Source organism: Bos grunniens, chromosome X (assembly GCF_055505025.1).
Source record: "Bos grunniens cultivar Pamir isolate PY7600 chromosome X, Bosgru_T2T1.0, whole genome shotgun sequence".
Lineage (NCBI taxonomy): Eukaryota > Metazoa > Chordata > Mammalia > Artiodactyla > Bovidae > Bos > Bos grunniens.
The window spans coordinates 67,306,388-67,323,651 of NC_141194.1; the positions used below are offsets into that span (position 1 = coordinate 67,306,388).

The 17,264-nt window shown below is 39.5% G+C and overlaps 1 protein-coding gene across 1 annotated transcript in view; it reads left to right on the forward strand.

Moving 5' to 3' along the window:
* Nucleotides 1-7,552: 7,552 nt before the first annotated feature.
* The window catches only part of UPRT (uracil phosphoribosyltransferase homolog), a 30,280-nt gene continuing 20,568 nt past the window's right edge, over nucleotides 7,553-17,264 (forward strand). Inside the window, exon 1 of the mRNA XM_086388995.1 lies at nucleotides 7,553-8,062. Within this exon, the coding sequence (XP_086245121.1) occupies nucleotides 7,686-8,062 (377 nt within the window). The 5' untranslated portion in view covers nucleotides 7,553-7,685. The remainder of the gene's footprint in view (nucleotides 8,063-17,264) is intronic.

Sequence of the window (17,264 nt, forward strand, 5' to 3'; positions counted from 1 at the left end):
AAAAAAAAAGAAAAAAAAGAGAGTTTTTTGGAAGTATCAAGAGCTAAGTCACTGGCAACATACAGTGGAATCTCCATGAAACAATCAGTGGATTTTTTCAGCAGAAACCAGGAAGACAAGAATGGAGTAGAATGACCCATTCTAAGTACTGAAAGAAAAAAAATAATGCCAAGAATACCATCCCAGTAAAACTGTTCCTCAAAATAAAGGAGTGATATTTTCCCAAACTTAAGCCGAGAAAATTCATCACCACTCAACCTACCTTATAAAAAAATGCTATTGACAAGATATAGAAGCAACCTAAATATCCATCAAAACAGAGGAATGTATAAAGACATGGTATACATACAATGGAATGTTACTCAGCTATAATAGAAAATGAAATTTTCCCATTTGTAACAACATGGGTGGACCTGGAGGATATTATGCTTAGTGAAGTAAGTCAGACAGAGAAAAACAAATACTGTATGTTGTCAATTAAAAAATTGGAATCTAAAAAATTACTTAAAATAGCTATAAAATATGTTTAAAGATACACATAGGAACGAATGTAAATTGTGACAACAATAAAGTCGGAGGGAAATTAAAGCGTATGGTTTTTGTCTATGACTGAACTTAAGTTATTAATGTTAGGCTCTTATAAGATATCTTAGGTAACTCCCAAGGTAACCACAAAACATAAATCTCTAGAATTTACATGAAAGAAAAATAGAATTGAATCAAAGCATCCCAATAAAAAAAAATCAACAAAACACTAAATGAGACATCTCAGTTCTTAATATATCATTTTTATAGGTTCTCTTTTATACTTTTTATACAAGGTATACTCTTTTATACAAGATGGTATAATTTTTTAATACAAGACCTGCCTTTCCTGCCCCACACATCTACGAGGAATTGTTCAGGATTTACAGGAGAGGTTTTATACTCACAAGTTAACTAACTTCATAAGGCTGGCAATATGTATTTGAAAAGTCATTCAAAAATATTGGAAGAAGGGGAAGTAAATAGTAAATAAGGTAAGATATATATCTGAAAAATATCCAAGTAGACATTTTGAGGTCATTGGAAACAACAGAATGAAGTCAAGTATACATCTGAAAGGTGATACAGCTATTCAGTTGGAAAGAAAAGTGAATCACACTATTTGTTCAGAACATTGGTTATCCTTTTAATTAATAGATTTTTTTCAAAAGAAATTTAAAAGTACAATGCAATGTTAACAAGCATAACCAATTCAACTTGAATTAAAGAACTGTTGAGTTCATGGCACAAAAGGATTGCCAAAGAGTTCATCAGAGTACTAAGCATTAATAGAAAATTGTATCAGAGTTACCCAGCTCAGTCATAAAGTAGGATTTTTGGTCCACAGGTTAAATCTGGTATTGCAGTTGAGACAGAGGAATATAATCTGGATGAGTCTCTACTATAGGAAATGACTACAATCTGGATTAATCTAAAGACCTGGGCTATAGAAACAAATTGACTTGATCTCACTTAGGTTCCAATCTTGGCTCCTGCACTTTATCTATCACCTGTGTGACATTATCAATTTAATCTCATTATATCTGTTTTTCTATCTATAAAATGGGGATAACAAAATAGAGTCTGCTTCCTAAGGTTGTTGAAAGGCTTAAGTGAGATAACTGAAGCATATTGCATGGAAAGTAGAGTTAATAATTTAATAATAAATTAACTTTTCTGCCTTCTCTCAACTCTACCACTTTCATGTGGCTATAAATTAGGTTCCTAAGTTTCAATTTTCTCACCTGTAAAACAGGAATTATAATACGGAGTCTTAACTGCTTCACAATGTTGAATGAGATAACCTATATAAAAGTGTTCTGTACAGGTAGTATGTATATACATGTGAAGTATGATATTCACTGATACATGAAATTGGTTAACTGCTTCCTGTACTTTTTAGTGAAAGTGAAAGTTGCTCAGACATGTCTAACTCTTTGCAACCCCGTGGACTATGCAGTCCATGGAATTCTCCAGGCCAGAATACTGGAGTGGGTAGCCTTTCCCTTCTCCAGGGGATCTTCCCAACCCAGGGATTGAACCCAGGTCTCCCGCATTGCAGGCAGATTCCTTACCAGCTGAGCCACAAGAGAAGCACACTGAGGGCTCATCTCAAATTTATAACTCAAAAGAATGAACATCGATATCTTAAGAATCAGTGAACTAAAATGGATGGGAATGGGCAAATTTAATCTGGATAACCATTATATCTACTACTGTGGGGAAGAATCCCATAGAAGAAATAGAGTAGCCCTCATAATCAACAAGAGTCTGAAATGCAGTACTTGGGTGCAACCTCAAAAATGACAGAATGATCTTGGTTCATTTCCAAAGAAAGCCATTCAACATCACAGTAATCCAAGTCTATGATCCTACCACCAATGCCAAAGAAGCAGAAGTTGATCAGTTTTATGAAGACCTAGAAGACCTCCTAGAACTAACATCAAAAAGAGATGTTCTATTTATCATTGAGAATCAGACTGCAAAAATAGGAAGTCAAGAGATACCTGGAGTGACAGGCAAGATTGGCCTTGGAGAACAAAATGAAGCAGGGCAATGGCTAACTGAATTCTGCCAAGAGAATGCACTGGTCATATCAAATACCCTTTTCCAGCAACACAAGAGATGACTTTATACATGGACATCACCAAACAGTCAATACCAAAATCAAACTGATTACATTCTTTGTAGCTGAAGATGGAGAAGCTGTATACAGTAAGCAAAAAAACAAGACCTGGAGTTGACTGTGGCTCAGATCATCAGTTTCTCTTAGCAAAATTCACACTTAAACTGAAGAAAACATGGAAACCACTAGGCCAGCCAGGTATGACTTTAATCAAATCCCCTATGAATATGCAGTAGAGGTAATGAATATATTCACAGGATTAGAACTTGTAAACAGTGTGCCCGAAGAACTATGGACTGAGGTTCATAATTTTGTACAGGAGGCTGCGAACAAAACCATCCCAAAGAAAATGAAGAGCAAGACAAAGTGGTTATCTGAAGAGGCCTTACAAATAGCTAAAGAAAGAAGAGAAGCGAAAAGCAAGGGAGGAAGGAAAAGGTATGCTCAACTAAATGCAAATTGCCAAAGAACAGCATAGAGAAACAAGAAGGACTTCTTCAATGAACAGTGTATAAAACTAGAAGAAAACAACAGAAGGGGAAAGACTAGAGATCTTTTCAGGAAAATTGGAGATATCAAGGGAATATTTTGCTTAAAGATGGGCACAATAAAGGACAAATATGGTAGAGACTAGTCAATGCTGAAGAGATCAAGAAGAGATGGAAAGAATACACGAAAGAACTGTACAAAAAAAGATCTAAATGAACTGGATTACTACAATGGTGTGGTCAGCCACCCAGAGCCAGACATTCTGGAGAGAGAAGTCAACTGGGCATTAGGAAGCACTGCTGTTAATAAAGCTAGTGGATGCAATGGGATTCCAGTAGAACTATTCAAAATCCTAAAGGATGATGCCATCAAGGTGTTGCATTCAATATGTCAGCAAATACAGAAGACCCAGCAGTAGCCACAGGACTAGAAAAGGTCAATCCTCATCCCAACTGCCAAGAAGGGTAGTACTAAAGAATGTGCTAACTATTGGACCAATTGCATTCATCTCCCATGTTAGTAAGGTCATGTTTAAAATCTTGCATGCTAGGCTTCAGCATTATGTGAACCAAGAATGTCCAGATGTCCAAGGTGAGTTTAGAAAAGGAAGAAGAACCAGAGATCAAATTGCCAACATTCGCTGGATTATAGAGAAATCTAGGGAATTCTAGAAAAAAATATCTACTTCTGTTTCACTGACTATGCCAGAGCCTTTGACTGTGGATCATAATAAACTGTGGAAAGCTCTTAAAGGGATGGGAATATCAGACCATCTTACCTGTCTCCTGAGAAACCAGTCAAGAAGAAACAGTAAGAACCCTGTATGGAACAACTGATTGGTTCAAGATTGAGAATGTAGTATAACCAGGCTGTCTGCTGTCACCGTGTTTAATCTATATGCTGAGCACATCATGAGAAATGCTGGGCTGGATGCTATAAGCTGGGATCAAGATAGGTGGTAGAAACATCAACAATCACAGATATGTGGATGATATCACTCTAATGGCAGAAAAAACTAAAGAACTTCTTGATGAGGGTGAAGGAGGAGAGTGAAAAAGCTGGCTTAAAACTAAATATTAAAAAAAAAAAAACAAGATCATGGCATCCTGCCCCATTACTTCATGGCAAATAGAGGGGGAAAAGGTGAAATAGTGACAGATTTCCTCTTCTTGGGCTCTAAAAACTGCAGATGGTGACTGCAGCTGTGAAATCAGAAGGATGTTTGCTTCTTGTCAGGAAAGCTATGACAAACCTAGACAGTGTATTGAAAAGCAGAGACATTACTCTGCTGACAAAGGTGCATATAGTCAAGGCTATGGTCTTCCCAGTGGTCATGTATGGTTGTGAGAGCTGGACCATTAAGTGGAGTGCCAGAAGAATTGATGCCTTTGAACTGTGGTGCTGGAGAAGACTCCTGAAAGTCCCTAGGACAGCAAGGAGATCATATGAGTCAACCTTAAGGGAAATCAACCCTGAATACTTGTTGGAAGGACTGATGCTGAAGCTGAAACTTCAGTATTTTGGTCATCTGATGTGAACAGCAGACACGTTGGAAAAATCCCTGATGCTGGGAAAGATTGAGGGCAGAAGGAGAAGGGCATCAGAGGATAAGATGGTTGGATGGCATCACTGATGCATTGGACATGACCTTGGGCAAACTTTGGGAGATGGTGAGGGATAAGGAGGCTTGGTATGCTGCAGTCCATGCAGTTTCAAAGAGTCTGACATAATTGGGTGACTGAACAACACTATGTAGATGCATGTGAAGGAAGTCTACTGATACATGCGGTTGGTTTATTGCTTCCCATACTTTTTAGAGCTCATCTCAAATTTATAACTCAAAACCTAAAATGAAGTTTACAGTCATCTCAATTATTACAGGAGACATTTTCTGCTTTTTCTTTATCTGGCTTTGTATTTCCATCAAAAAGTGGGAAACAAAAGCACTATATTCACGTCTGTCAATTTTGCTGTTAGTATCTTTGGTGTAGGCTTCTTTGCTGCTTATTACTGTCCTTTGGTTTTCAAAGATCCATACTACCCACTACGTCTATGACCTCTACAACCACAGAGAATTCTAAGATATTCATCCATTTTTCTTTGTATCTATTCCAGCACCTAGAAACATTCCTGGAAAATAGTAAGGACTCAACCACTATTTGTTAATGGAATGATTTCATGAATCTGTAGGTGTGTGTAAAAAAAGACTGGATTTAAGTTGAAAAGACTGAGGTTCCTGTCTTGGCTCTACTTTGTTTTGTGTGACTTTGGAGAAATCACTTTAAGAAAAAGAATTACATAGATATCATCTATAAACGAGGCTTGATAATCCTCAAACTTTTTTTTGAGAATTAAAAGAGAATGTATAGAAGCTCTTTATTGATTATAAACCACCAAATTAAAGGTGTTCTCATAAATCATTAGTGAATTTTACTTCAATAGCATCTTGAATAATTAAACTGACTAGGTAAATAAATTTGCTAATGATTATTGGTTAGTACAGGTAAGTATACGAATGGCTGTTTCCTAAGAGTGAAAACACAAGAACACTGGTGGTTGTACTGCTGTAATTCATATTCTGTGGGACTGAGAACAAAGTCATTTGCCTAATGCGACACTAAACAAAATGACTTCAGTACAGTTTGGGTCGATGTCTCACTGTACTCTGTTTAAATTATCAGTAATAAAAAACAGTATATTTCCATGTTTTCCTTTAGAGTACTCATTGGCAAAGTAGCCATTTAATTGCTCCTGCCCACTTCAAGTTAGCAGATTCAGTTTTTAAACCCAGAGATCCTTTGAGTCATACTCTGTGCTAGGAAAAAAGATGCACAGACTTTCAAAAAGGAATGGGATTATAGTACAGGGCTGCAATTTTTTTCATCCAATCAAACTTAAGCTGTCTATAATTACAACCAATAGTGTACTGACTTAGAGGGTCAGACACAAAGCAGAGAAAATGGGAGACAAAAAAGGTGAAAAATACCATTAATACCAATACAGAAAGAACAACCAAACAAAGAAAAAATGGAAAAGAGAGCCAGATCAAGACTCAAGTCTTATCAAAGGCCTCGATATTCCTGTTAACCATTAATCATATTTGCTTGACTCTCTGCACGTGTTGGTTATGCTACTGTGTGGAACAAGGAATTTTAAGAATTGGTTTTTGGAGGGCAAAATAGAATTATAGAATGTCAAAATTGGAAGAACATTTAGGGGTCAAATAGTTAATGCATCTCACTTATAGGCGGGCAAAGTCAAGTCCAGAGACCGAAGGGAACTTGTTAAATACTGCTCAGTAATTTTTTAGTAGAATTAGTAGGTTACTGACTTTCAGGCTCTTCAAAAAGGGAGTCAGTAAGTCACCTGCTCTCAAAAAGTACTGCTTTAAAAAAAAAATCAGAATTTCTGGGTTACATGTGAAAAATAAAGATTCTTGGGTCCCACCTCAGATCTACTGAATCAGAATTTTAAAGGTAAGTCATAACAACCTGCATTTGAACAAACTTTACAATTGTTCTAACACACAAAAGTGTTGAAAAGTACTGCCCTAGACGTTACCTCAAGCCTTTATACTGAGACTGCACACTAAAAAAAGTCTTTCCAGATATTTAAAAGAAACAAAGCGGTAGTGGACCTGAAATGCTGTTAGAATTCCCATGGTAACTGTACAGCGTAGGGCTCAACCAATAGAGATAAAGGAAAGCTCCAGCAGCCAAGCACGCTTGGGAAGCTTCAGCTGGTAGAACAGTCTAGTAGAGGGCCGGCTCTTCAGCTGGCTGCTAGGCTTTTAATGTCCTTTTGGTGTCACACAGGCAAGCTTACAGTAGATTGAAAGTGAAAGTGAAAGTGAAATTACTCAGTCGTGTCCGACTCTTTGGGACCCCATGGACTGTAGCCTATCAGGCTCCTCCGCCTATGGTATTTTCCAGGCAAAAGTGCTGGAGTGGATTGCCATTTCCTTCTCCAGGGGATCTTCCCGACCCAGGAATTGAACTCGGGTCTCCCGCATTGCAGGCAGACGCTTTACTGTCTGCGCCGTGAGGGAAGCCCAGTAGATTACAGTAGTTCCTTAAGTTTAACTTTTCTGGCAAGACACAAATTCTGAAAACGTGGGCCTCTGTGTATCACCATTTTATCACCCTCCACTCCTAGTTCTTTCCTGGTTCTATCACTCACTTAAATTCTGCATGGCATCCCTATGGGCTCCTGGAAGACCCGAGAACCAAGCATCCCTAGCCTCACCCGTCTGTCAGGTTCTGTCAAGCAGCCAGGGTAACGCAAAGGGTTAACGAGTGGTGAGCTGCAGAGCGGCAGGGAGCAAAGCCAATCATGTGTTTAAGCGGGCCCTTACGTCTGGTGTGGGCGGGGCCTTGACGTAGCGTAAAAGGGAAGCGGCGGAAGCCAGGGGGTGAGAGGGCAGAGGGGGGTTAGAGGTTGCTAGGAGGCGGGACGTCTGGGAGAGCACAGGAGCTTTGTCCGTTTCTCCCTGCTCTTCTTTATCCGTAGGGATCGGTAGCTGCGGGGGCAGCCCGGGGCCTGGTGTATGGCCACGGAGTTACGGTGTCCGGACTCCATGCCCTGTCACAATCAGCAAGTAAACTCTGCCTCGACCCAAAACCCTGAGCCGCAGCAAGCTGGAGACCTGATCCTGGCCCACCCTGGGGGAAACAGCGATTCCGCGGCCACGCTGACTCTCCTCAGCGGGCACGCCCATTCTAGCGTACCGGCTGAGCTGGACCCTCAGGCCTCCGGCGGCGCCACCTTCAACTCAGAAAACAACGGTGGCACTGGCAACTATGACGCTCCAGCCAGCGATTCCCTCCTAGGGGACTGCGAAATCTCCCGGCAGATCGGGGCCCAGCTTAAGCTTCTGCCGATGAATGATCAGATCCGGGAGCTGCAGACTATCATCAGGGACAAGTAAGCCAGAGCGGAAGGGGTAGGGGAGGTGGAGGGTCTCGCGGGGGTGGGCAGGGATTGGAAGTGAAATTGGCTAAGGTTCTTGGCGTTGGGAAGCTGGTCTGTTGGGATCTGGGCAGGGCCTTTTCTTTGAGGGGCGGTGTCACGTGACACAGGCCTTCTACTCTCTTTCCCAGTACTGGTGCTTAACGTCGCTTTGTGTAGGGAGGAAGCATTTTAGGTAACCTTCGGTTTCCTCTTTATCTCGAGTCATTCCTCAGTCATTCGAATGACTGATTCCTCATTCATTCGTTCGAATGACTGAATGACTGATTCCTCAGTCATTCGAATCAGGTGAACGTGCTATCTGCTCTGTGCCTCTTCACGTGGGCAGCAACAATTTCTGGGTTATGGGTTTACTACGTTGAACAGATACAGGGCAGATAGCGTAGCTCTTTCACTTCATAACGTTTAACAGATTCCCAAATTGTTTCCTTGTCTCCAGTTTTTCTTTCTTCTACATGTTCCCCCGAATTACTGAACAATTAATCTTCTTAATATACTGCTTTGATTAACTAACTGCCCTACTCAGCAGCCTTCTTTGATTTCTCTGAGCCTACCAAATAAAGTCAGGATACTTAGATGGACATTAAGGCCCTTCTTCATGGTTCCTAGGAACAGTTCTGAAACAACATCCCAACTTCTGCTCGCACCTGGAATTCTCTTTACTTTTCCTCTGTGTGTTCAAATCCTACCTATTCTTCAACATTAAATGTCTACCTCTGCCAAGAAGCTTTCCTTCAATCATTCTTCCTTGCTAATCTTTCCTTTTTAATGCAAGATTCACCATCTGTTTTGTATGCTGTTGTTTTACTTTTATCTCACTTATTCAATTTTAAGCTACTTGAGGGCAGAAATTTTATCTTTTATATGTTTGAATTCCAGCTATGTCTTTCAAGCAATTGTCACTCAATTACTAAAAGTTCTTTGTAGCTCTTAAAGTTATATTTGTGAAAGTACTATTTAAGGGTTTTTAATTAATCAGTGTTGAAAATTGTGGTCTTGTGAACTAATAAAGTAGTGATCTTAAAAAGTAGGAGGCATAGATTTGGCAGTTGTGGTAGTGGGAACTGAAATAAAACTTATCTGTAAAAAAGAAAATAGGATGATTCTTGTTTCTGTAGAGCAAGAGTTACTGACCTTGTGTCTTGGACCTTGTGTTGCACCTGTAGATGGGCTTCAGGGCTTTAGCAAACCTTCAGAAATTATCTGGCAAATGTTATTTGTATGTCTGTTTGTAATTTTTTAAAAATAACATCTTTATTGAGCTATATTTATGTACACACAGTACACCTTTTAAAGTGTACAATCCAATGGATTTAAAGTGTGTTCATTGCTTTGTAACCATCACCACATTAAATTTTAGAACGTTTTTATCACCTCAGTAAGAAAGCCCATACCCATGAGCAGTCACTCCCCATTTCCCTCCAACCTACCAAGAGCCCTAGACAATCGCTAAACTACTTTGTCTCTACTGGTGTGCCTATTCTGGACATTATTCATATTAGCCAAAAAATGGAAACCAAACCACCCAAATGTCCATCACCTGATGAATGGATACACAAAATGTGGTATATCCATAATAGTGAAATATTACTTAGTCAAAAGAAACTAGTCACAAAAGGCCACATGTTGTATGATTCCATTTACATGAAATGTACACTATTTCTTTTTTGACTAAGTAATATTTCACTATTATGGATATACCACATTTTGTGTATCCATTCATCAGGTGATGGACATTTGGGTGGTTTGGTTTCCATTTTTTGGCTAATATGAATAATGCTACTATGAACATTTGCACATGTCTTTTTATGGGATGAGGATTCCTTTGCTTTCATCAGATTTCACAATTTTTATAAAACTTGGAGAGGTCATGGCATTCAGTATTCATATATGACTATATGACAGTATCAATACCTGATTTTATTTCGTTACTCAGAAAAGCCTGGGTGGTATAGTAAACCTGGGCATAAGCAAAATCTTTTTTTTTTTTTTCTTCTGAAATTTGGAAGGAGACAGCAGGATCCAGAGTAATCTTAGGGAAAGATGCTTAGCATCTCTGTGCTTCAGCTTTATTATTTGTAAAATGAGTAAGTTCATAATATCTCATGAAACTCCAAGGAGGCTAAAGCAAGATACTGTCTATGAACATTTATTATAAATTCTGAAGAGCTATGTGCATTTGAGGCATTTTAAGCCTTGATGTTTAGATTTGTGCATGGTTCAGATTGCATAAGTGCTGGTTTTTTTAGCTATTAGGAAACAGTAAAAGGAATTTAACTGTGTGTAGAATTCACATTCTTTTTAAAAACTTTTTGTTGGAGTGTAATTGCTTTACAATGTTGTGCTAGTTTCTACTGTACCACAAAATGAGTCAGTTATACATATACTTATATCCCCTTTTTTTTTTAGTTTTTCTTCCTATTTAGGTCACCACAGAGCATTGAGTAGAGTTGCCTGTGCTACATAGTAGGTTCTCATTAATTATCTATTTTGTACATCAGTTCAGTTCAGTCGCTCAGTCGTGTCCAACTCTTTGGGACCCCATGAATCGCAGCACGCCAGGCCTCCCTGTCCATCACCATCTCCCGGAGTTCACTCAAACTCACGTCCATCAAGTCGGTGATGCCATCCAGCCATATCATCCTCTGTCGTCCCCTTCTCCTCCTGCCCCCAATCCCTCCCAGCATCAGAGTCTTTTCCAATGAGTCAACACTTCGCATGAGGTGGCCAAAGTACTGGAGTTTCAGCTTTAGCATCGTTCCTTCCAAAGAAATCCCAGGGCTGATCTCCTTCAGAATGGACTGGTTGGATCTCCTTGCAGTCCAAGGGACTCTCAAGAGTCTTCTCCAACACCACAGTTCAAAGGCATCAATTCTTTGGTGCTCAGCCTTCTTCACAGTCCAACTCTCACATCCATACATGACCACAGGAAAAACCATAGCCTTGACTAGACGAACCTTTTTTGGCAAAGTAATGCCTCTGCTTTTGAATATGCTATCTAGGTTGGTCATAACTTTCCTCCCAAGGAGTAAGCGTCTTTTAATTTCATGGCTGCAGTCACCATCTGCAGTGATTTTGGAGCCCCAAAAAATAAAGTCTGACACTGTTTCCACTGTTTCCCCATCTATTTCCCATGAAGTGATGGGACCAGATGCCATGATCTTCGTTTTCTGAATGTTGAGCTTTAAGCCAACTTTTTCACTTTCTACTTTCACTTTCATCAAGAGGCTTTTTGAGTTCCTCTTCACTTTCTGCCATAAGGGTGGTGTCATCTGCATATCTGAGGTGATTGATATTTCTCCCGGCAATCTTGATTCCAGCTTGTGTTTCTTCCAGCCCAGCATTTCTCATGATGTACTCTGCATATAAGTTAAATAAGCAGGGTGACAATATATAGCCTTGACGTACTTCTTTTCCTATTTGGAACCAGTCTGTTGTTCCGTGTCCAGTTGTGATTGTTACTTCCTGACCTGCATACAGGTTTCTCAAGAGGCAGATCAGGTGGTCTGGTATTCCCATCTCTTTCAGAATTTTCCACAATTTCTTGTGATCCACACAGTCAAAGGCTTTGGCATAGTCAATAAAGCAGAAAGAAATGTTTTCCTGGAACTCTCTTGCTTTTTCCATGATCCAGCAGATGTTGGCAATTTGATCTCTGGTTCCTCTGCCTGTTCTAAAACCAGCTTGAACATCTGGAAGTTCACGGTTCACGTATTGCTGAAGCCTGGCTTGGAGAATTTTGAGCATTACTTTACTAGCGTGTGAGATGAGTGCAATCGTGCGGTAGTTTGAGCATTCTTTACCATTGCCTTTCTTTGGGATTGGAATGAAAATGTACCTTTTCCAGTCCTGTGGCCACTGCTGAGTTTTCCAAATTTGCTGGCATATTGAGTGCAGCACTTTCACAGCATCATCTTCCAGGATTTGAAATAGCTCAACTGGAATTCCATCACCTCCACTAGCTTTGTTCGTAGTGATGCTTTCTAAGGCCCACTTGACTTCACATTCCAGGATGTCTGGCTCTAGGTCAGTGATCACACCATCGTGATTATCTGGGTCGTGAAGATCTTTTTTGTACAGTTCTTCTGTGTATTCTTGCCACCTCTTCTTAATATCTTCTGCTTCTGTTAGGTCCATACCATTTCTGTCCTTTATTGTGCCCATCTTTGCATGAAATGTTCCTTTGGTATCTCTGATTTTCTTGAAGAGATCTGTAGTCTTTCCCATTCTGTTGTTTACCTCTATTTCTTTGCATTGATTGCTGAAGAAGGCATTCTTGTCTCTTGCTATTCTTTGGAACTCTGCATTCAGATGCTTATATCTTTCCTTTGCTCCTTTGCTTTTTGCTTATCTTCTTTTCACAGCTATTTGTAAGGCCTCCCCAGACAGCCATTTTGCTTTTTTGCATTTCTTTTCCACGGGGATGGTCTTGATCCCTGTGTCCTGTACAGTGTCACGAACCTCATTCCATAGTTCATCGGGCACTCTATCAGATCTAGGGCCTTAAATCTATTTCTCACTTCCACTGTATGATCATAAGGGATTTGATTTAGGTCATACCTGAATGGTCTAGTGGTTTTCTCTACTTTCTTCAATTTAAGTCTGAATTTGGCAATAAGGAGTTCATGATCTAAGCCATAGTCATCTCCTGGTCTTGTTTTTGCTGACTGTATAGAGCTTCTCCATCTTTGGCTGCAAAGAATATAATCAGTGTGATTTTGGTGTTGGCCATCTGGTGATGTCCATGTGTGGAGTCTTCTCTTGTATTGTTGGAAGAGGGTGTTTGTTATGATCATTGCATTTTCTGGGCAAAACTCTATTAGTCTTTGCCCTGCTTCATTCCATATTCCAAGGCCAAATTTACCTGTTACTCCAGGTGTTTCTTGACTTCCTACTTTTGTACACAGTAGTGTATAAATGTCAATCCCAGTCTCCCACTTTCTCCCACCCTCCCTTCCCCAGTTGGTATTGATAAGTTTGTTCTCTACATCTGTGTCTCTATTTCTGCTTTGCAAATAATCAAAGCTACAGTAATCAAGGCAGTATGGTACTGGTACAAAAACAGAAATATAGATCAATGGAACAGAATAGAAAGTGCAGAGAAAAACTCATGCACCAATGGTCAAGTAACCTGTGACAAAGGAGGCAAGATTATACAGTGGAGAAAAGACAGTTTTTTCAGTAAGTGGTGCTAGCAAAACTCTACTGCTCCATGTAAAAGAATGAAATTAGAATACTCCATAACACCATGCACAAAAATAAACTCAAAATAGCTTAAAGACCTAAATGTAAGGCTGGACACTGTGAAACTCTTATAGGAAAATATAGGCAGAACACTCTAAGTTACGCAGCAAGATCTTTTTTGACCCATCTCTTTAAGTAATGAAAATAAAAACAAAAATAAACAAATGACACTTAATTGAATTTGAAAGCTTTGCATATCTGTAAAGCAATTTTCCTTCAGTTAAAAGAATTAAAAAAAAAAAGCACTATGTCTGTGTTTCCATTGCTTCCCTGCAAATACTTTCATCAGTATCATCTCTCTACATTCCATGTACATTAATATACAATATTTATCTTTCTCTTTCCAACTTACTTCACTCTGTATAATAGGCTCTAGGTACATCTACCTCATTAGAACTGACTCAAATGCATACCTTTTTATGGCTGAGTAATATTCCATTGTATATATGTACCACAGCTTCTTTATCCATTCATCTGTCGATGGACATCTAGGTTGCTTCCATGTTCTAGCTATTGTAAATAGCGCTGCAGTGAACATTGGGGTACATGTGTTTTTTTCAATTTTGGTTTCCTTAGAGTATATGCCTAGGAGTTGGTTGATGGGTTATATGGGCTCAGTAAAGGACAGAAATGGTATGGACCTAACAGAAGCAGAAGATATTAAGAAGAGGTGGCAAGAATACACAGAAGAACTGTACAAAAAAGGTCTTCACGACCCAGATAATCATGATGGTGTGATCACTGACCTAGAGCCAGACATCCTGGGATGCAAAGTCAAGTGGGCCTTAGGAAGCATCACTACAAACAAAGCTAGTGGAGGTGATGGAATTCCAGTTGAGCTATTTCAAATCCTAAAGATGATGCTGTGAAAGTGCTGCACTCAATATGCCAGCAAATTTGGAAAACTCAGCAGTGGCCACAGGACTGGAAAAGGTCAGTTTTCATTCCAATCCCAAAGAAAGGCAATGCCAAAGAATGCTCACACTACTGCACAATTGCACTCATCTCACATGCTAGTAAAGTAATGCTCAAAATTCTCCAAGCCAGGCTTCAACAATACATGAACTGTGAACTTCCAGATGTTCAAACTAGTTTTAGAAAAGGCAGAGGAACCAGAGATCAAATTGCCAAGATCTGCTGGATCATCGAAAAAGCAAGAGAGTTCCAGAAAATCATCTATTTCTGCTTTATTGACTATGCCAAAGCCTTTGACTGTGTGAATCACAATAAACTGTGGAAAATTCTGAAAGAGATGGGAATACTAGACCACCTGATCTGCCTCTTGAGGAACCTGTATGCAGGTCAGGAAGCAACAGTTAGAACTGGACATGGAACAACAGACTGGTTCCAAATAGGAAAAAGAGTACGTCGAGGCTGTATATTGTCACTGTGCTTATTTAACTTATATACAGAGTACATCACACGAAATACTGGGCTGGATGAAGCACAAGCTGAAATCAAGATTGCCGGGAGAAATATCAATAACCTCAGATATGCAGATGACACCACCCTTATGGCAGAAAGTGAAGAGGAACTAAAAAGCCTCTTGATGGAAGTGAAAGTGGAGAGTGAAAAAGTTGGCTTAAAGCTCAACTTTCTGAAAACAAAGACCATGGCATCTGGTCCCATCACTTCATGGCAAATAGATGGAGAATCAGTGGAAACTGTGGCAGACTTTATTTTTTTGAGCTCCAGTATTACTGCAGATGGTGACTGCAGCCTTGAAATTAAAAGACGCTTACTCCTTGGAAGAAAAGTTATGATCAACCTAGACAGCATATTCAAAAGCAGAGACATTACTTTGCCAACAAAGGTCCATCTAGTTAAGGCTATGGTTTTCCCATTAGTCATGTAGGGATGTGAGAGTTGGACTATAAAGAAAGTTGAGTACGGAAGAATTGATGCTTTTGAACTGTGATGTTGAAAAGACTCTTGAGAGTCCCTTGCACTACAAGGAGATCCAACCAGTCCATCCTAAAGGAAATCAGTCCTGAATATTCACTGGAAGGACTGAAACTGAAACTCCAGTACTTTGGCCACCTGATGAGAAGAGCTGAATCATTTGAAAAGACCCTGATTCTGGGAAAGATTGAAGGCGGGAGGAGAAGGGGACGACAGAGGATGAGATCATTGGATGGCATCACCGACTCAATGGATGTGAGTTGGAGTAAACTCTGGGAGTTGGTGGTGAACAGGGAGGCCTGGCATGCTGCAGTCCATGGGGTCACAAAGAGTCGGACACGACTGAGTGACTGAACTAACTAATGATGGGTTTTTTTCCTAGTGTTTTTTTTTTTTTTTTTTTTTTAGGAATCTCCATACCTTCTTCCATGGTGGCTATATCAATTTACATTCCCACCAACAGTGCGAGAGAGTTCGGTTTTCTCCACACCCTCTCCAGGATATACTGTTTGTAGACTTTTTAATAATGGCCATTCTGACCTGTATGAGGTGATATCTCATTGTAGTTTTGATTAGCATTTCTCTAATAATGAGTGATGTTGAGCATCTTTTCATGTGTTTGTTAGCCATCTGTGTGTCTTTGGAGAAATGTCTGTTAAGGTTCTTTTCCCACTTTTTGATTGGGTTGTTTGTTTTTCTGTTATTGGCTTGTATGAACTGCTTATATATTTTGGAAATTAATCTTTTGTCAGTTGTTTCATTTGCTATTATTTTCTCCCATTCTGTGGGTTGTCTTTTCATCTTGTTTACAGTTTCCTTTGTTGTGCAAAAGCTTTTAAGTTTAATTAGGTCCCACTTATTTATTTTTGTTTTCATTTCCATTACTCTAGGTGGTGGGTCCTAGAGGATCTTGCTTTGATTTATGTCATTGAGTGTTCTGCCAATGTTTTCCTCTAAGAGTTTCATAGTTTCTGGTCTTATATTTAGGTCTTGGTACTGATGAAATTATTTGCAGGGCAGTGATGGAGACACAGACATAGAGAACAGACTTATGAACATGGAGGCAGGGGGAGGAAGAAGAGGGTGGGATGTATAGAGACAATAACATGGAAACCTACATTACCATATGTAAAATATATAGCCAATGGGAATTTGCTGTATGACTCAGGAAACTGGAACAGGGGGTCTGTAACAACCTAGAAGGGTGGGATGAGGGGGGAGATGGGAGGGAGGTTCAAGAGGGGGGGAACATATGGCTGATTCATGTTGATGTTTGGTGGAAACCAACAAAATTCTGTAAAGCAATTATCCTTCAATTAAAAAATAAATTACAAGAAAAAACTTTCGTACAGCAAAGGTAACCATAAACAAAATGAAAGACAACCAGAATGGGAGAAAATATTTTCAACAAAGCAATCAACAAGGGATTAATCTCCAAAATATAGAACTCACATTCTTATTAAAAAAAAAAAAAAAACACGGAGAGAGCCTAGATAATTTTTATCCTGCTATGATACAGAATAGAAAAACTCACTACAATTTTTGATAACCAATTGATGCTAATTTTGATAACTAATTGACATGGAAGCCTGTCATGCTGCAGTCTGTGGGATCATAAAGAGTTGGACACGACTGAGCGTCTGAACTGAACTGGATCAATGTTTAGTTATTTAGAATGGAGACACTTAGTTTTGTTTTTGTTACTCAAATCTGTTTGTTAATAGAGGCCTCTGTTCCTTTATCTTCAAAAATTGGTATCCTCTCACACAAAGAGGATCTGTTGTTTCATCCCCTTTGGGGGACTGGTGTAGAGTGCTGGTGGTTAAAGCAGCTATATTTACATGGCTATAGTTATCGTACCTATCACAGTCTGTCTTCCTTGGACCCTTATGCTCTTCTCTATTTTGATGTGACATTATGTATATGCACTATGGAACTGTCTCATGATGGAAGCCGTTGGAGTACTTGTTATTCCTTTTATTGTTCCTGGTCCTTAGTATCTATTTACTGA